The following is a 20996-nucleotide window of genomic DNA, read 5'->3' on the forward strand; positions in this document are numbered from 1 at the left end:
ACATAAGAGGTGCAGGTTCGATCCCTGGGTCAGGAAGATCCCCTAGAGGAGGAAATGGCAACCCATTCCAGTATTTTTCCCTGGAGAATCCCATGGACAGAGGAGCCTGGCAGGATACAGACTGTAGGGTCGCAGAGTCGGACACGACTGAAGCGACTTAACAGGTATGCAGGGCCAACTATTTCATTCATTTCTAAAGCTGAATACAGGAGACGCTTTAAATATTGCCCTTGTTCTAGTCATACTTAATAGGTAAACACTGTACACAGCTGAGGCTGGCCTGGTTCAGAGTGTCTGTACGGTTTCTCTCTGGGTGATCTTATCCCTTCTGTGACATTAAATCCCATCTGGATGACCGTAGACTATGTATTGTTAGCGCACACTGTCCCTCTGAGCCCTGGACTTACAGATTCAACTTCCTACTTATATCTTTTCTTGGAAATTGCACAACTTCCTACTTTATATCTTTTCTTGGAGCCTCTTGATGAAAGTGAAAGAGGAGAGTGAAAAGTTGGTTTAAGACTCAACATTCAGAAAACTAAGATCATGGCATCTGGTCCCATCATCTCATGTCAAATAGATGGGGAAACAATGCAAACAGTGACAGACTATATTCTTGGGCTCCAAAATCACTGCAGATGGTGACTGCAGCCATGAAATGAAGACACTTGCTCCTTGGAAGAAAAGCTATGACCAACCTAGACAGCATATTAAAAAGCAGAGACATTAGTTTGCCAACAAAGGTCTGTCTTGTCAAAGCTGTGGTTTTTCCAGTAATCATGTATGGATGTGAGAGTTGGACTATAAAGAAAGCTGAGTACCAAAGACTTGATGCTTTTGAATTGTGGTGTTGGAGAAGACTCTTGAGAGTCCCTTGGACTGCAAGGAGATCCAACCGGTCCATCCTAAAGGAAATCAGTCCTGAATATTCATTGGAAGGACTGATGCTGAAGCTGAAACTCCAACACTTTGGCCACCTGATGCGAAGAGCTGACTCACTGGAAAAGACCCTGATGCTGGGAAAGATTGAAGGCAGGATGAGAAGGGGACGACAGATGATGAGATGGTTGAATGGCATCACTGATTCGATGGACATGAGTTTGAGCAAGCTCCGGGAGTTGGTGATGGACAAGGAAGCCTGGCATGCTTCAGTCCATGGGGTTGCAAAGAGTCAGACAAGACTGAGTGACTGAACTGAAAAAAGATGTCATATTTAAATAGATTTTGATTTCCACTGCCCCCCCCCCCCCCCCCCCGAAAATTACCCTTCCGAGGATCTTGACTATCAGCAATGAGCATCTCTCAGGTGCTCAAACCTGAAACTGGAGAGCATCTTTTATTCTTCCTTCTTCTGCATCCTCTCCCTTCAGGCCATCAGCAGTTCCTATCAGATGTGCTCTCTGTTTGTCTCGAGTGGGTCCTGTTCTCACCATTTCTGCAGTCACTGCCTGGGGCTGCCAGCTATGTGTTCCAGGAGCTGCACTTCTCTACTTCTGCTTTTGAACCCAGCAGCTGGGGTCATTCATCATAATGCAAATAAGACAGGTCCTCTAATTAGAAACCATGAATAAATTCCCATTTCCTTTAGGATAAAATCTACATTCCTTATGCTAGCCTCGGCATTACCTGGCTCCATCTGCCTTTCCTCCTCTCTCCCACTTCTCATTGTTCTTTCTGTCACTTTGGCCACACTGGCCATTTATCAAGAGCTGAACTCACCTAAAATTTCTAGCTTTATATATATATATATATATATATATAAAAGTGTATATATACTTTACACTTTTTTCTGCCCGGGACTCCTTTCCTCTCCTTCCTGAAAAATCCTTTATGTGTTGCTTTTCATCTTTCTGGTCTCAGTTTATGTTACTTTCTTAGAGCGACTTTGCCCAACCACCCAGTCCAAAATAGGAGTTCTTTTATTACCCTGAATCTGTTTTTCTCCATCACAGCATCCTGTTCATTTCTTTCATCACATCACAGTCTATTTATGTATTTGTTTATTTCTGCATCTTTCTCCCTGGGGACTGTGAAGAAGGATAAAGTGATTCTTGTTTTCATATATGAAGTGAAGTAATGAGTGGTTCAGTTAGTAAAATAATTTTTGGAAGCAATAAATTTATAAACATTCCTATTTCCAACTTTTATGTTAATGTAGATTTTTTTGGATGATCTTTTAAGTTTTCAGTATTATGGTATTCTGTCACTAGGGGGCAGTTACACCTTTCTGATCAAATGTACCTCATTTATTATCTCAGACTATTTTTATTTTCTTACTATGTATTTCCTTTGTGTGACTGTTTCGAGGGAAATTATTCAAATTGTGTGGTCCTGATAATGATCATATAAATATTTATTCATGTCATGTTAATTGATTCTTTCTGGCTCTGAAATCAAGCTTTACTTTAGAAAATTAGGTTTTAATATTTATATATCATTTCATATTTTTAGGATATAATATTCCAACATAGCTATCCTCTGGAGTTTTGTTTGAGAAAGGGGTTAGCAACCTTTCTTGTCAGCATCATTATAGAGCTCCAGTTTTTCTTAGTATAATATAAGCTACACACACACACATACACACACACACAGACCCATGAAACAATCTATTCCTGGTGGAAAACTCTTAAGTTACATGAAAGGAGCCATAGTCTGCAGATAGCTAACTTACTCTGGGAATTAGTTTTTTATGACAGGAATTTTAATCTTTAGTATTAGTCTTGTTAAAAAGAAGAAAACAAGTTTTATTCATCATCAGCCTTGAAATTAGCCATGCCTTACTAAATAAAATGCCTTACTTATTCTTAACATAATTTTAAAATTATACATATTTGAAATTGTACAGATTAATAATATTAAGTTTCTTACTCTAGTAAAATCAGAAGTACTGTGAAGCCCCAAACTTCTGTCAGGAATCCCATAATTTCACGCTGGCAGACTGTGTGAATTATAAATTGTATATTTGTTTCGATACCGTTTACAGTTATAAGTCAGGATCTGCCAGCCTTTGTCAGTGTCTTGTGAACTATGCTGTTTCCAGACATCTGATGTCTGTGTGATTTTTGTTGACTGTAGTGCTGATATTTTAAACTGTGGTTATAGTTTAATATCATTTTAAAGCCCATGACGGTTTCAGCCAAGCATTTATTAAGTGTTAATGCTGAAAAATGCATCTGAAAATGAATTATTTTGGAACAGAAGTTAAATGGTGACAGAATGCAATGAAGGAAGCCAAAAACCTGTTATAATTTCTATTACTACTAATTTAGGAGAGAGAACTCTGAATTATTAGGCAAAATGCCAGCAAAATTAAAGCAGCACTAAATCATATATACCTTTAAGTTCATGACAGTTATTGGACGATGGGTAAAACGTTGGTACCATGGACTCATGAGGCTGTAATGTGTCCCTAAGTCATATCAGATTATCGTCTGTTGTAAGGCATAGAGTATTTTTGATTATTTGAAAGGTGGACATAGTAGTGTAAAAAGTTTCACTTCAAATGTTTGTCCTACTTAAGTATATTTTGCAACAAAAATAATGACTGGAAGATTAAAGATTTATGGATTGTAAGAACCCATTTTTTTTTTTTTTTACCCATTTTGTTTTATTGAGACTATAACTTGAGTTATGAGACTTCTAACAATTTCAAAATCTTTGAGAATGTATTCCTCATAAAATGTGATCATGTTATGTTTAATATAAGTATGCATCTGTATATATAAGTGTATAGATACATACATACATACATGTGTATATACACATATATATCTACACATTTTATCTATTAATTTACTTTTATATAGCCAACCACTTACAAAGACACTTAAAGCCAATAGCAGTCAGTACTGCTTTGGGACTGTGTATAAGCATAAGTCACATAACTTGTACTTTGAGTTCCCATCTCTCCACATGTATTATTGCATCAATGTACCCATATTTTGATAAGCTATCATTTTAGCTTTTAAAATTTATTTTAGGTTATCATTTTTAGATTCAAGTTTCTATAGTAGTTGCTGCTTGTGTATCCTTTTTTGTTTGATAAGTTGTCTCCCACTGTTTTGTGGACTTGTTCGCAATGTATGTGATTAGCATAAAAAACAACAAACTCTTCATTTTTGGGATAGGTTTTGTTTACCAGATTCATTTTCAGGTCAACTTCTTAGCATCTGGAATTTGTTTTCACATGGAAATACTGTTACACATGATGGCTAAATTTTCAGGCCAACCCACAGAACTAACTTAATAGCTAACTAACCATTTATAGCCTGGTTTCTATGAGAGACTGCATTACAACATCTAACTTTTAATCCTAGATCAAGAACTTCTAAACTCCTTGGGCCCACCTACTGCATATGCACAATGCACGTACGCCCTCATATGTTATAGGAACTCTACTTTGCATCCCAGTTTGGTAGTAGGAATATATTTACTGCTGATTTTCAATGCTGGTGATTTCATGGTGGATAGGAACCTGGGAATTCTGTAATGCGGAAGAAAAGTTAGAAGATGAGGCCTAAGGGGAGCGTCATTCACTTTGTTCTTGCCTGTAGAGTATGCAGTTTGGGTTGTGGCTTTAGTGGAGTTTGGAGCTGCAGGGATGGTCAATAAGGACATGAACTTGGTGTCAAATAGGATACAGAATTGGTGGTAGCTCCTGCATTTTAACTGAAGACAAGTGGGCAGTGCCAGATCAGCTCTGGTGCAGATCCGGTGCTGATAAAGGTATCTATAAAAACCTACAGCTGACATCATGCTTAATAGTGAAGGACGAAATGCCTTTTTCCTAAGATTAGGAACAAGCTTAGGATGTGTGTTCTTACCATCTTATTACGATGAAAGTCTATGTAATGAAGCAAAAAAAAAAAAAAATCAAAGGCATACTGATTTAAAAGAAACAAATACAACTGTCTGGTTTTTAGATGCCTGTTACATAGACAATCACAAGGACCTTAAAAAAATAAACTTAGACCTGAGTGAGTTTAGCAAGGTCCTAGTACGTGATCAATACATGAAAATCCATTGTATTTCTGTATACCAGCATGAATAGTTGGGAACCAAAAAAGTTTTTTAAAAAAACATTTATAATACCTACCCCAAATGAAATTTTTAGGTTTAACAAAATATAACATCAATATCTTGAAAATTATAAAACTCTGATGAAAGAAAGCAAAGACTTAAGTAGTTAAGAGACATACTATATTCATGAATTGGAAGACAGCATAGTAAAGATGTCGATTTTTATTGATACATAGATTTGTTATATTTCCTGTTAAAATCTCAGCAGGATTTTTTGTAGATACAAACAAGCGATTCTGAACTTTTTACAGAAAGACAAAGGAACTAGAACAGTCAGTGTTAGAAGAGAAGGATAAAATTCGAAGAAGTATGTGTAGTACAGATATTAAAACTTGATGTTACAGTAAGCAAGACAGTCTAATATTAGCAAAAAAAAATACGTCTAGTTGACTTTTTTGGGAAGAGCTTTACTGAGATTTAATTCACATACCATATGGTTTACTCATTGAAAGTATACAGTGTTTTTTTTTTTAGAATATTCAGAGTTATGTAACCATCACCACTATTGGTTTTATTTGTTTTCTAGCTTTATTGAGATATAATTTACAACTAACATTGTGTAAGTTTAAGATGTACAATGTGATAGTTTGATACACATATCAGTTGCAAAATGATTATCACAATAGGGTTAACCTCACATCATTCCTTTTTTTTGGTGGTTAAAACATTTAGGATTACTCTTAGCAAATGTCAAATGTATAACACAGTGTTATATCTGTAGTCACCATGTTTTACAGTAGATCCTCAGACCCTGTTCATCTTAAAGCTGTAAGTTTACACCCTTTGACAACTCTCCCCATTTCCTTTAGCCCCTGCCATCACTTTCTGTTTCTATGAATTTGACTTTTTTAGATTCTACATACAAGTGACAGTATACTGTTTTTGTCTTTCTCTGTCTTACTTATTTCAACTTAGCATAATCCCTCAAGGTCTATTGTTGTCTCACAAATGGCAGGATTTTCTTCTGTTTTATTGCTGAATAATACTCACTTGTGTGTGTGTGGTGTATGTGTAATATCTTACTCATTCATTCATAGGCATAGACTTACATTGTCTTCATATCTTGTGAAAGTCGCTCAGTTGTGTCCAAATATTTTCTCCTGTTCAGTAGGTTGTCTTTTCATTTTGTCAATGGTTTTCTTTACTCTGAAAAAGCTTTGAAGTTTAGTTAGGTCCCATTTGCTTATTTTTGTTTTCATTTCCTTTGCTTTATTGAAGTAAAGTGAAATGAAGTCGCTCAGTCTTGTCCGACTCTTTGCGACCCCATGGACTGTAGCCTACGAGGCTCCTCTGTCCATGGAATTTTCCAGGCAAGAGTACTTTTTTATTGCTTTATTAGCTAGATCCAAAAAAATTATTGCTATGATGTCAAAGAGTATTCTGTTTTCTTCTAGGAATTTTATGATTTCAGGTTTTCAGTTAGGTCTTTAATCCATTTTAAGTTTATATTTGTATATGGTGTTAGAGAATGTTCTAGTTTCATTCTTTTACATGTAATAGCCAGTTTTCCCAGCACCATTTACTGCAGAGACTGTGTTGTCTTCCTTTTGAGTTCATTTTTGTATATGGTGTTAGAGAATTGTTCTAATTTCATTCTTTTATATGTGATAGCATTTTCCCAGCATGATTTAATGAAGAGACTCTTTTCTCCATTATGTATTACTGCCTCCTTTGTCATAGAATAATGGACCATAGGTGGGTGGGTTGGTTTCTGGGCTGTCTGTTCTGTTCCATTAATCTATGTGTTTGTTTTTATGCCAGTCCCATGTTCTTTTGGTTACTGTAGCTTTGTAGTATAGTTTGAGGTCAGGGAGATTGATACTTATAGTTTTGCCCTTTTTCAAGATTATTTTGGCTTTTTTGGGTCTTATGTGTTTCCATACAAATTAAAAAAATTTTGTTCTAGTTTTGTGGAAAGTGCCGTTGGTAATTTGATAGGACATGTATTGAACCTGTAGATTGCCTTGGACAGTGTGGTCATTTTAACAATATTAATTTTTCCAACCCATGAGCACAGTATATCTTTCTATCTGCTTGTATTGTCTTTAATTTTATCAGTGTCTTACAGTTTTCTGAGTATGGTTCTTTTACTTCCTTAGGTACATTTATTCCTGGGTATTTTATTCTTTTTGATGCTATTGTAAATGGAATTGTTTTCGGAATGGAGGAATGCAGGCTGTGCCTCCGAGAGCACAGCAAGCATGAGGGTTTTCTTCTGGGTGATGAACCTGCTTTGTGTCCTGGTTGTGGTAGTGGGTGCACAGACTTACATGTGTGTTAAGATTCATAGACCCGTATACTGAAAAGACAAAAGTCAGATGCTTATTGACTGCGGGCCTACCTCTGATTACAAGACCAGGAAACAAATTGGCGGAAATACCCATCATGAAATCATGAGATGAAAAAAAAAATTAAAAAGGAGTAACTTAAAGTTTTCTTCTCACAGTTTTAGGCTGTCTTTTAAAATCTTTTTTTTCCTCCAAATACCTTATCAGAGGCTTGTCTTCACTGTTCTCTAATTTTTTTCTTTTTTACTGAACATACAGTTTAAGAAAAAAAAAACCCTCCCCGAAAATGCTCAGATTGTTGTATTATTTTGGAGTTTTGCAGGATAGACTATTTCTTCTTATAAGTACTATTCACAGGGCTTGTAAGTCTTTGCTCCAGGTTTTTTTTCTATAGTGATACTTGTATGACAGTATGACCACATGTGTCTCTGGTTCAGTGATAGCCATTTTATACAGGCTGAGTTGATTTCATCCTGAGCCTTAAAGTTTCTATTATATTTGAGTTTCTTCCCAGTACAAAGAATAAGAAAAGCATATCTATTGACAACTTGTGATAGAAAAAGTTTGAAAGAAACTGTAAAATAAAGAGGAATCCCAAGCATGATGTGTTTATCTAAAGAATAAATATGGGACTAGAATGTGTAATAGGAGCTTGAGTGTAGGAACCAAAAGTTAATCTTTTGTATATACTCAACATTTGTCAAATTCTTATTAGAATATTCTCTTCAGCTCTGAACTTGGCATCCTAAGTAAGATGTGGAATCAGCTGGAAAGGTTCCTGAGAGGAGCTATGAAAATTATTAGAGAGAAATAACTTTAAGAGAAAGTTAAAAGAATTGAGATTTCCTAGGGAAGAAAGTGAAGACCTGGACTACAGATGGTAACTCTTCATTTTGACTGACCAGGTGGTAAAAAAAAGGAATGTCCTAAATATTCTGCAGGGATTTATTGGCATGTGAACTTTTCTGTGAATTCCAGGATGATTGAGACCATACTGTATGCGCTGGCTTCTTCCCTGGGCTTTTCTGATATCACCCTTTTCTGGTTCTCTCTGCCTCCCAGTTGACACATCTGTATTTTAACTCTTCTTCTTGGTGGGTGGGGGGAAGTGTCTCCGTGACGCTCTCAGTCTCTTATCCTCTTCCTCTTTTACCCCTCCTCTCTGGTAAAATGTCATGACTTTTGCTTCTGTCTTATCCATGTCAAACCCATCCTTTACACACAGGCACCAGCAGGATCAATCCAAAATAAACGTGCCATGTCACTTTCCTACTCAAAATCCTTTAGTAGCTTCCTGGAACTTCACCAGCAACCACTGTTCTCCAGGGGCTGGGTTCAAGAGGGGTGGTAGAGTGACAGTTGCTGGTAATCCCTAGTCAGTAACATCTCTGTGGCAACCCACCCACTGAGAGTGTGCTAGTTTACCCACCCAATGTGTCAGCAAACGGAGCACGTGCTTACAGCACACGCTCAGGCTCCTTAGGCGAGCTTGGGAGACCTCTGTGCTTGGTCCTCCGTCTGCCTCTATAGCCAGCTCCCAACTCCGCGTTCTGTCCAGGATTGTGAGTTTGTTTTTCTTGCATCTTCTGGTATGCATTGCTTGCAGTTCTCAGGATTTGTTTTTTAATAATAAAAATTTGAAGCTTTTTTAAGCTTTTTAAATTAGGGAAGTTGCTTGGTATATTTTAGGGAGGGTTTTACTTACATTTTAAGACAAAAGATGCTGAATCTCCTCAATTTTGTCCCCCAGTATCTCCAGATGGATTTGACATTTTAGCTTTGAGATTGTCTGGATTGGGTATTATTTTTCTTTTTTTCTCTCAGATAAGAACAGAAAGCAAAATTAGTATGTATTTATTGAATACTAGTGAACAAATCCATTAAGAGCTACAATTCTTCTTTGTGGAGTCATAAAATATTAGAGTGAACAGGCCCTTAGACATCATCTACCTCAATCTCCCATGATATGGATGAGAAGAAAACCGGGGTCCTCAAGAGGCCTGCCCAGGACCCAGCGGACAGTATGGCAGATTCAACCAGAGCCCAGCTGGCCTCAGGGTTGCACCACACCAGTTCTCCTTTTACTGCAGGGGTTTTCTTTCTTTCTGCCCCTCTACCTACCTACTTGGTGGCTCAGCTCTGAAGAATCCACCTGGCAATGCAGGAGATGTGTGTTTAATTCTTGAGTTGGGAAGATCCCTGGAGAAGGAAATGGCAGCCCACTCTAGTATTCTTGCTGGAGAAATTCCCATGGACAGAGGAGTTGGGTGGGCTGTAGTTCATGGGGTCGCAGGAGTAAGACACAACTTAGCGACTAAACAACAACTTAACCTACCTTTTTTTAAGCAGAGGAAGCCCACTTCCTTTTAAGTAAAATATATCCATTTACCTTTTTGTGTGATAAGCCTCAAATATATGCAAAAACAGAAGAGTAAACTACTTGTTAAAATAGCCAATTGGTGTGGGTATATATTTATGTATTACATAAATGTACAGTATATATATATATTTATATATTTAATATATAAACATATAATTTTTTAAAACATACATATAATTTAATATATAAAAAAGTTGAAATTCTCTTAAGTTTTCTTATAACTTACAAATCATAATAATTGCCAACACTTAAATAGGTCTTTTTGGGCTTGATAAAGGACAGAAATGGTAGGGACCTAACAGAAGCAGAAGATATTAAGAAGAGGTGGCAAGAATACACAGAAGAACTGTACAAAAAAGATCTACACGACCCAGATAATCACGATGGTGTGATCACTCACCTAGAGCCAGACATCCTGGAATGTGAAGTCAGTGGGCCTTAGGAAGCATCACTATGAACAAAGCTAGTGGAGGTGATGGAATTCCAGTTGAGCTATTTCAAATCCCGAAAGATGATGCTGTGAAAGAGCTGCAGTCAATATGCCAGCAAATTTGGAAAACTCAGCAGTGGCCACAGGACTGGAAAAGGTCAGTTTTCATTCCAGTCCCAAAGAAAGGCAATCCCAAAGAATGCTCAAACTACCGAAACAATTGCACTCATCTCACACGCTAGTAGAGTGATGCTTAAAATTCTCCAAGCCAGGCTTCAGCATTACGTGAGCCATGAACTTCCAGATGTTCAAGCTGGTTTTAGAAAAGGCAGAGGAACCAGAGATCAAATTGCCACCATCCACTGGATCATCGAAAAAGCAAGAGTTCCAGAAAAACATCTATGTCTTGCTTTACTGACTATGTCAAAGCCTTTGACTGTGTGGATCACAATAAACTGTGGAAAATTCTGAAAGAGATGGGAATACCAGACCACCTGACCTGCCTCTTGAGAAACCTGTATGCAGGTCAGGAAGCAACCGTTAGAATTGGACATGTAACAACAGACTGGTTCCAAATAGGAAAAGGAGTATGTCAAGACTGTGTATTGTCACCCTGCTTATTTAACTTATACACAGAGTACATCATGAGAAATGCTGGGCTGGATGAAGCACAAGCTGGAATCAAGATTTCCAGGAGAAATATCAATAACCTTAGATATGCAGATGACACCACCCTTATGGCAGAAAGTGAAGAAGAACTAAAGAGCCTCTTGATGAAAGTGTAAAAGGAGAGTGAAAAAGTTGGCCTAAGGTGCAACATTCAGAAAACTAAGACTTAGGCATCTGGTCCCATCACTTCATGGAAAATAGATGGGGAAACAGTGGAAACAGTGGCTGACTTTATTTTCTTGGGCTCCAAAATCACTGCAGATAGTGATTGCAGCCATGAAATTAAAAGACGCTTACTCCTTGGAAGGAAAGTTGTGACCAACCAAGACAGCATATTAAAAAACAGAGACATTACTTTGTCAACAAAGGTCCGTCTAGTCAAGGCTACAGTTTTTCCAGTGGTCATGTATGGATGTGAGAGTTGGACTATAAAGAAAGCTGAGCACCAAAGAATTGATGCTTTTGAACTGTGATGTTGGAGAACACTCTTGAGAGTCCCTTGGACTGCAAGGAGATCCAACTGGTCCATCCTATAGGAAATCAGTCCTGAATATTCATTGGAAGGACTGATGTTGAAGCTGAAACTCTTAACACTTTGGCCACCTGATGCGAAGAGGTGACTCATTTGAAAAGACCCTGATGCTGGGAAAGATTGAGGGCAGGAGGAGAAGGGGACGACAGAGGATGAGACGGTTGGATGGCATCACCGACTCAATGGACATGGGTTTGGGTGGACTCTGGGAGTTGGTGATGGACTGGGAGGCCTGGCTTGCTGCGGTTTATGGGGTCGCAAGGAGTTGGACACAACTGAGCGACTGAACTGTAACTGTAACTGTAAGTAGGTCTTACTTTACCAATCAGTCATGGTTGCAAGTAAATATGTTAAGTACACATTCATATGTGATGCTTGCAGCTGCCCTGTGAGGTTGGTACAGTTACTATTGAGGAAATTCAGGCATGGAGGGTGAAGTAGCCCAAGGTGATGCCATTAGTAAAAAGTGGAACTGAGATTGAATCCGGGGAATCTGGCTCCAGAGTCCATGCTTATGACCCTTGTACGTCGCTTTGTGGTATGTCTCTGCTTCATCTTGTTTTGCTTTGAATGAGATTTAATAAAATCTGCTTTGAATGAAATTTAATTAAAAATGAACGTTTAAGGAAGCCTCTTTTCTTTCTTCATGTTTTAAAATAACAAAATATGAGTAACAAATGTTTAAAGTATGAAAGAACAATTCTTGTTACAATGATATATTTTTTCACAGGAACCAATTATTGATAATAGTTCCATTAATATTTTATATAATGTTTATTGACCAGAAGAATCTAAATCCAACTGAAGTTACTCCTAAGAGTCTATAATCTTTACAATTGTATAATGGCTTTAAAAATTATTTAAAAAGAAAACCAGAATAACTTTTTAGGTAGAATTATTATTATTTTTTTCATTTATTTTTATTAGTTGGAGGCTAATTACTTTACAATATTGTAGTGGTTTTTGCCATACATTGACATGAATCAGCCATAGATTTACATATGTTCCCCGTCCTGATCCCCCATTCCATCCCTCTGGGTCATCCCAGTGCACCAGCCCCGAGCACTTGTCTCATGCATCCAACCTGGGCTGGTGATCTGTTTCACACTTGATAGTAGGCATGTTCCAATGCTGTTCTCTCAGATCATCCCACCCTCGCCTTCTCCCATAGAGTCCAAAAGTCTGTTCTATACATCTGTGTCCTTTTTCTGTCTTGCATATAGGGTTATCGTTACCATCTTTCTAAATTCCATATATATGCGTTAGTATACTGTATTGGTCTTTATCTTTCTGGCTTACTTCACTCTGTATAATGGGCTCCAGTTTTATCCATCTCATTAGAATTGATTCAAATGTATTCATTTTAATGGCTGAGTAATATTCCATTGTGTATATGTACCACAGCTTCCTCATCCATTCGTCTGCTGACGGGCATCTAGGTTGCTTCCATGTCCTGGCTATTATAAACAGTGCTGCGATGAACATTGGAGTACACGTGTCTCTTTCAGATCTGGTTTCCTCGGTGTGTATGCCCAGGAGTGGGATTGCTGGGTCATATGGCAGTTCTCTTTCCAGGTTTTTAAGGAATCTCCACACTGTTCTCCATAGTGGCTGTACTAATTTGCATTCCCACCAACAGTGTAAGAGGGTTCCCTTTTCTCCACACCCTCTCCAGCATGTATTGCTTGTAGCCTTTTGGATAGCAGCCATTTTGACTGGTACCTAACTGGTGTAGTGGTACCTCGTTGTGGTTTTGATTTGCATTTCTCTGATAATGAGTGATGTTGAGCATCTTTTCATGTGTTTGTTAGCCATCTGTATGTCTTCTTTGGAGAAATGTCTGTTTAGTTCTTTGGCCCATTTTTTGACTGGGTCATTTATTTTTCTGGAATTGAGCTGCAGGAGTTGCTTGTATATTTTTGAGAGTAATCCTTTGTTGCTTCATTTGCTATTATTCTCTCCCATTCTGAAGGCTGTGTTTTCAGTTTGCTTATAGTTTCCTTTGTTGTGCAAAAGCTTTTAAGTTTAATTAGGTCCCATTTGTTTATTTTTGCTTTTATTTCCAATATTCTGGGAGGTGGGTCATAGAGGATCTTGCTGTGATTTATGTCGGAGAGTGTTTTGTCTATGTTCTCCTCTAGGAGTTTTCTAGTTTCTGGTCTTACATTTAGGTCTTTAATCCATTTTGAGTTTATTTTTGTGTATGGTGTTAGATTTCATTCTTTTATAAGCAATCAGAGCAGAAAAAGAAATAAAAGGAATACAGATAGGAAAAGAAGAAGTAAAACTCTGAGTTTGCAGATGACATGATCCTCTACATAGAAAACCCTAAAAACTCTACCAGAAAATTACTAAAGCTAATCAATGAATATAGTAAATTTGCAGGATATAAAATTAACACACAGAAATCCCTTGCATTCCTATACACTAACAATGAGAAAACAGAGAAATTAAGCAAACAATACCATTCACTATTGCAACAAAAAGAATAAAATACTTAGGAGTATATCTACCTAAAGAAACAAAAGACCTATATACAGAAAACTATAAAACACTGATGAAGGAAATCGAAGAGGACACAAATAATGGAGAAATATACCATGTTCATGGATTGGAAGAATCATTATTGTGAAAATGCGTATACTACCCAAAGCAATCTATAGATTCAATGCAATCCCTATCAAGCTACCAACAGTATTTTTCACAGAACTAGAACAAATAATTTCACAATTTGTATGGAAATGCAAAAAACCTCGAATAGCCAAAGCAATCTTGAGAAAGAAGAATGGAACTGGAGGAATCAACCTGCCTGACTTCAGGCTCTACTACAAAGCCACAGTCATCAAGACAGTATGGTACTGGCACAAAGACAGAAATATAGATCAATGGAACAGAATAGAAAGCCCAGAGATAAATGCACGTACCTATGAACACCTTATCTTCAACAAAGGAGGCAAGGATATACAATGGAAAAAAGACAACCTCTTTAACAAGTGGTGCTGGGAAAACTGGTCAACCACTTGTAAAAGAATGAAACTAGGTAGAATCTAATGAGAACATGATTATGGATGATTCTGTTTTATTGAGTCATCTTTTGGATGCTATATTTTAAGGAAAACCCAACCAGACTGAGAGAAGGGATTTAGAACTATGTTACTATGTAAGAAAAATCTGAAGGACTTGGGTATGCTCAGTCTGGAGAAGAAAGAACATTTTTAAATATATGAAAAGCTGTTGTTTAAAGGATTCACTAAATAAGCTCATAGACACAGAGTAGAAAAGTGGTTGCCAGGGACTTGGCAGAGATCACAGAAATAGGTTAATAGGTAAAAGGGTTTAAAATTTTACCTCTAATATTAAGGACTGAGGATCAAATGTAAATCATGGTGGCTATAACTCTGTTGCTGAGAGAGTAGACCTTACATGTTCTCATGGAAAATAAATAAATAGACATATATAGGGTTACAGGTGTATTAACTGGAGTCCTGAGAGGAGTCCTTTCACAGTATATTCATATATCAAATCATTATGATGTGTGCTTTCAGTATCTTAGAATTTTCTTAATTTTACCTCAGTAGACCCAGAAAGAAAAAAGGATTCGACTCCATGGGGTAGAGTTGGAGCAGTAGGTGGAAAGTTACAGAGTGACAGACTTTAGCACAGAAGTAGCCAAATGTGAAATTGGCCGGCTTTACCAGGAGGATTTCTTTGTCAGAAGTTTTCGAGCAGGAGCTGGGTAAACTCTGGGAAAACGGTGTTGGAAAGCATATTCAGTCATAGTTTGGTTGGACTAGAAGACTTTTCAGTTCCCTTTTTATAGTGCCTGGCGTATAATAGGCACTCAATAAATAACTGTCAAATTAATGACTTTTAAAAACATGGAGCAGGAGAAATATTCTCTTTATTTTAAACCAATGTGACTCTTAAAGTGACTTATTTGATTCTGTCTTGATTATAAAGAAAGACTGAGAGGGAAGAATATTTAACTTTATTGAGATGTCAGTTTGATTACTTTCTGATCCCTCTTACATACCACGAAAGCTCCTATAAATTGTGTTGAGTTCTTCAGGAAAAGGTAAGTAACTTCCACAGCTGTATGTAAATTATTAACTATATAAATTTAAAAGGCATATACTTTTGTATCTATGCATGTCTCATTAACTTGTAAACTCTTTCATATTAGGATTTGAATTTTTGAGTCTCCCTCACAGCATCTAACCCATAACCTCTTAAAAGTAATATTTGAAAGTGATTTCCAACTCTTTGTGTGTTGGGTATGGGAAGTTGTCCCTAATTCTCAATAAAGTCCTACCATTGATGTGTGCTAATGCTGATTTTTAAATTTAGAAATTACTTAATTCCAGTCAATTTTGAATCTTGTTGAATGTAGAGAGGTATGTTCAATGTTTGTTGCTTTTGTAGGTGCATGTGAGGGAACCTTGGCTTGTTCTACTTGTCACCTCATCTTTGAAAAGCACATATTTGAGAAATTGGAAGCAATCACTGATGAGGAGAATGACATGCTTGATCTGGCATATGGACTAACAGATAGGTAAGATTTTCAGACCATTTCTGTTGTAAGAATCATCTGGGAGGGTAAAAGTTTTATTTGTTCATGTCTGTCTCTAACCAGAGACATGTAATCTGCATGTGTGTAATAGTGTTCTCCCAGTGTAGACAGACAAGTTGCAAACTTTGAATATCAAATATGTGACATTTCTCCATGTATTCTACAGTTTAACCCTTACGAAACTTTCCTTTTAACAAAAGTAAAAAATAAATTCTGGATCCTAATAAATCTTCTTTCATCTATTTTTATTCAAGGAATTAATATTTGTCACAATTTAATGAGTTGGGATGAAATGTAATGCTTTTTTATGGTATTCTTGAAGGACAGATTTGATAATTGAAAGAAATTATAATGAAAAGTTTTACTTGAGAGAATACAGTTTTTAGAAACTTAATATATAATAGTTTTGTTAAAATGAATAGTTCTAATTGTACATTGAAGAAGCTCAGATCTTATTCTTGTTATTAATAGAATTATTCTTAAAAGTGGTAAGATTTATAGTAGTAAGTGATATCAAGTGATACCATTTTTTTTTTTTTTAATTATCTAGTCTTTTGGTTTGAGATAGGGAAGATACGGAGTTAATTTAATGTTTCAAAGGGCAAGATAATCAGAGTTTACTTCAGGTTGGCTTTGACTTTTAACTTGTTTGGTGGCCCTAATGAAAAAGAGTTTAAAATAATAAAAAAGAGTAATAATAAGCTTTATTTCATGTGTATTATGTAACCACCATTTTGTTAGACCCTTAATGTAAACTGTAATCCTCACAGAAGTTGTTAGTTCATTGGCATTTTTTGTGGCTGCCGCCTCCCAGTCTCCCCTCACATCTTCAGGTGCTACATTCTCTGTCAACACCTCCTTTTCTGTTCTAAAGGATAACACACAGAACATACTCAGTGGTTGTGTTGATTTGGTTCTGAAAATTTTTTCTCAATGTGAGGGCTAAACTGTAGCTAACTGCTTGCTGTTTTATTCAGATAAAATTTATAGGTACATGTAACATAATAGTATGAACGAAAAGAAAAATGGGAGGAAAGGGAGAGCTACATTTAGGAGAGATACATGACTGTGAGAAGATGCAAGACCTATTGCAAATGTAAGCTAGCCAAGAATTTTGATAGTAAAATTCAGAAGTTTTAGAACAAATAATGGAAAGCAAGAAATAGCTTTTATGACATTTTATAGCTGGTATTTTTAAGAGCACAGAATTTTAGTAGAAATGCTCTGTGGGGAAAGAGTATAATGCTTTTAACAGGTAGGATTTAGAGAGCATTGATAAAATGGAATGAAAATAATTTTGTTCAAAAATGGTAGCTGCATGTAAACTTCTATTTCTAGGGTACTATATACTTCCAAAGATACAAGGAAACTCAGTCTTTAAATCTAGGTTTATTTTAAAATTAAGTTTGATGTAAGTGTCCTTAATTTTTGATTGAAGAGCATTTTAATGTTATTATAGAGTGTACTTAGCCTTGAGTAATAATGGACTGATGATCCATTAATAGCAAGAATAATTTCTGATTAATTTTTTTAATGTACAATTAAAACTATTCATTTTAACATTATTATTATACATTTTTTCTAAAAACTATTCTCTCAAGTAGGTAAAACTTTTCACTGTAATTTCTTTCAATTATCATATCTGTCCTTCAAGAATACCATAAAAAGCATCAAATTTCATCTCAACTCATTAAATTGTGGCAAATATTAATTCCTTGAGCAAAAACAGATGAAAGAAGATTTATTAGGATCTAGAACTTACCTTCTAATACTTCCAGTTAATTTTTTTTGCTTTTGTTGAAACTGATGATCCAGTATTTCATCATTGTATCTCTAGTGCCTAACTCAGAAAGGGCATCATCACCAGCTATTTTTGGAATTAATGGTTAATAGATTCAGGAATTATTTGTGAATCTATTTTTGATAGTTGTCATTGCTCCCTGCTACCAGTTTCCATGGATAACCTACACAGAGGCCTCATTTTCATATTTGTAAAATGGGGATAGTAAAATAGTACCTACCTCATAGGATTGTTGTGTCATGTCAACTAATACATGCACGTGCAGCTCCTTAAATAGTGTCTGGTGGAAAAAGCATTCACTCAATGGTGGTTGTTGGCATTTGAACTATAATAATATTAATTCAAATGCAAGACATTTACTATAATGCCTACAGTCTTAACAAAGATTGTTTCTAACCTTCAGAGTTTGCAGTATTATCACCACTTTATAGAACAGGGCTTAGTTTTCAGAGATTTGCTCAAGGCCACATAGCTGGAGATTGACAGAGCCCTGGTTTGAATCAGTTACATTGGACCCCACAGCCCTTGGTTTCTTACAGTTTGAAGCTGCTTCTTTGCTGTGAAAACCAAACTTTAGAAGTCAAGTTAACACCTAGTATATTTCCTCTGTCAGGTGTATATGGCAAAGTGGCTGTAGAAAATGTCTTCAAGGTTTGCACAAGTGGGAAATTTTGTGGGGTTAATAATGAAATCAAGGAAGACTTGCTGTCTGGCTTCTCCTGTAGAGGTTCTACACTGGTCCACCTTAGAGCCAGGACCTTCCAGGAGGAAGCAGGGGAGTGAGAGTGGTCCCAGCACCACTGCCATATCCTCTCGGGTTACAGAACCAGGAGGGGTTCCCTGTGTTCTCCTACACACTTCCGGTTCTTCTGTTACTGTGCTTACTTGATTCTGCCCAATATCACTGATTGCTTTTTCCATCCTCTTTCCCAAGCTCCTTGAAGACTAGCATTACTCTACTTAATTTTATATGAACACCAAGAGTATAACCAACAGTCTTTCTCAGGTCACCAGTCTTTGTCGTGTCTCGTTTTCACTTGGCTTGGCGTGGCTTGAAATTGGCTTGCCTCATTTTCTCTCTTGTTGAGAGAGCTTAATGCATAATTGAAGATTGTCAGTTCAGTTCAGTTGCTCAGTCGTGTCTGACTCTGCGAGCCCATGGACTGCAGCACGCCAGGCCTGTCTGTCCATCACCAACTTCTGCAGTTTACTCAAACTCATGTCCATTGAGTCAGTGATGCCATCCAACCATCTCATCCCCTGTCGTCCCCTTCTCCTCCTGCCCTCAATCTTTCCCAGCATCAGGGTCTTTTCAAATGAGTCACCTCTTCGCATCAGGTGGCCAGAGTGTTAGAGTTTCAGCTTCAACATCAGTCCTTCCAATGAATATTCAGGACTGATCTCCTTTAGGATGGACCGGTTGGATCTCCTTGCAGTCCAAGGGACTCTCAAGAGTCTTCTCCAACATCACAGTTCAAAAGCATCAATTCTTCGGTGCTCAGCTTTCTTTATCGTCCAACTCTTACATCCATACATGACTACTGGAAAAACCATAGCTTTGATTAGATGGACCTTTGTTGGCAAAGTAATGTCTCTGCTTTTTAATATGCTGTCTAGGCTGGTCATAACTTTTATTCCAAAGGGCAAGCGTCTTAATTTCGTGGCTGTGGTCATGACGTGCAGTGATTTTGGAGCCCAAGAAAATAAAGTCTATCATTGTTTCCACCGTTTCCCCATCTATTTTCCATGAAGTGATGGGACCAGATGCCATGATCTTAGTTTTCTGAATGTTGAGTTTATGCCAACTTTTTCACCCTCCTCTTTCACTTTCATCAAGAGGCTCTTTAGTTCTTCTTCACTTTCTGCCATAAGGGTAGTGTCATCTGCTTATCTGAGGTTATTGATATTTCTCCCAGCAATCTTGATTGCAGCTTGTGCTTCATCCAGCCCAGTGTTTCTCATGATGTACTCTGCATATAAGTTAAATAAGCAGGGTGATAATATACAGCCTTGATGTACTCCTTTCCCAATTTAGAACCAGTCTGTTGTTCCATGTCCAGTTCTAACTGTTGCTTCCTGACCTGCATACAGATTTCTCAAGAGGCAGGTAAGGTGGTCTGGTATTCCAATCTTTAATAATTTTCCAGAGTTTGTTGTGGTCCACACAATCAAAGACTTTGGCATAGTCAGTAAAGGAGAAGTAGATATTTTTCTGGAACTCTCTTGCTTTTTCGATGATCCAGTGGATGTTGGCAGTTTGATCTCTGGTTCCTCTGCTTTTTCTAAATCCAGCTTGTACATCTGGAAGTTAACGGTTCACGTACTGTTGAAGCCTGGCTTAGAGAATTTTGAGCATTACTTTACTAGCATGTGAAATGAGTGCAGTTGTGTGGTAGTTTGAGCATTCTTTGCTCAAGATTATCAGGGCTGTTTCTAATTCAACAAATAGGAACTACTGGCAGAAAGGGATTTTTTCTATCAGCAGTCAATATTTTCCATGACTGTAGTTTTTCATTGTTGTTGAGTCACTATGTTGTGTCTGACTCTTTTTTGACCCCATGAACTGGAGCCAATCTCCTTCTCCCGGAGATCTTCCCAATCGAGGGATCAAACCTGTCTCCTCCTTTGGCAGGTGGGTTCTTTACTACTGGGCCAGCAGGGAAGCCCTTGACTGTAGTACTTACTCCCTTTCCGAAACCTCCCAGGGTCCCTCATTGCTCACTAGTGAAAACATGAACCACCCCTTCCTTGGTGTTCAGAGCTGTCCGTGGCCTGACTACCTTTCAAGCCCATCACTCGTCCTGCCCTTGTCTGGCTTGCACAGCAGCCAAGTCAGAGGCCATATTAACTCAATTGTGCCTTGAACCCCTGTTACCTTTGCCTCAAGTGCCTTTCTCCTTTATCTTTTATTAAATATTAAATCCTACCCAGTCTTCAGAACCCATTAGAAACACCATCTCCCCAGCCAGAAGTCAGTGCTTTCTCCTCAGACCTTTCAGCTTTCTCTCTCATGGCATTTGTCACAGTCTCACATGTTAATTACCTGCAAGTGTGTCTCAGCTCTTCTATTTGATTTAAAGTTCACGCCTTAATACTGATATTAGCAACCAATCCTTACAGCAGTCCTGTGAGGAACCCACTTATTATCCATCCTTAGGATGACATTAGGAAACTAATATTTGTCAGGATTAAGAAAGTTGCCTGTGAACACGTCATATTCAGTGCTGGATTTGGACCACTGGTCTGT

The 20996-nt window shown here is 37.4% G+C and overlaps 1 protein-coding gene across 1 annotated transcript in view; it reads left to right on the plus strand.

The window, feature by feature from the left end:
• FDX1 (ferredoxin 1) overlaps positions 1–20996 on the plus strand; it is a 37179-nt gene that overhangs the window by 14444 nt on the left and 1739 nt on the right. The window contains exon 3 of the mRNA XM_043481808.1: positions 15801–15930. Coding sequence (XP_043337743.1) covers positions 15801–15930 — 130 coding nt within the window. The remainder of the gene's footprint in view (positions 1–15800; positions 15931–20996) is intronic.

Source organism: Cervus canadensis, chromosome 11 (assembly GCF_019320065.1).
Source record: "Cervus canadensis isolate Bull #8, Minnesota chromosome 11, ASM1932006v1, whole genome shotgun sequence".
Lineage (NCBI taxonomy): Eukaryota > Metazoa > Chordata > Mammalia > Artiodactyla > Cervidae > Cervus > Cervus canadensis.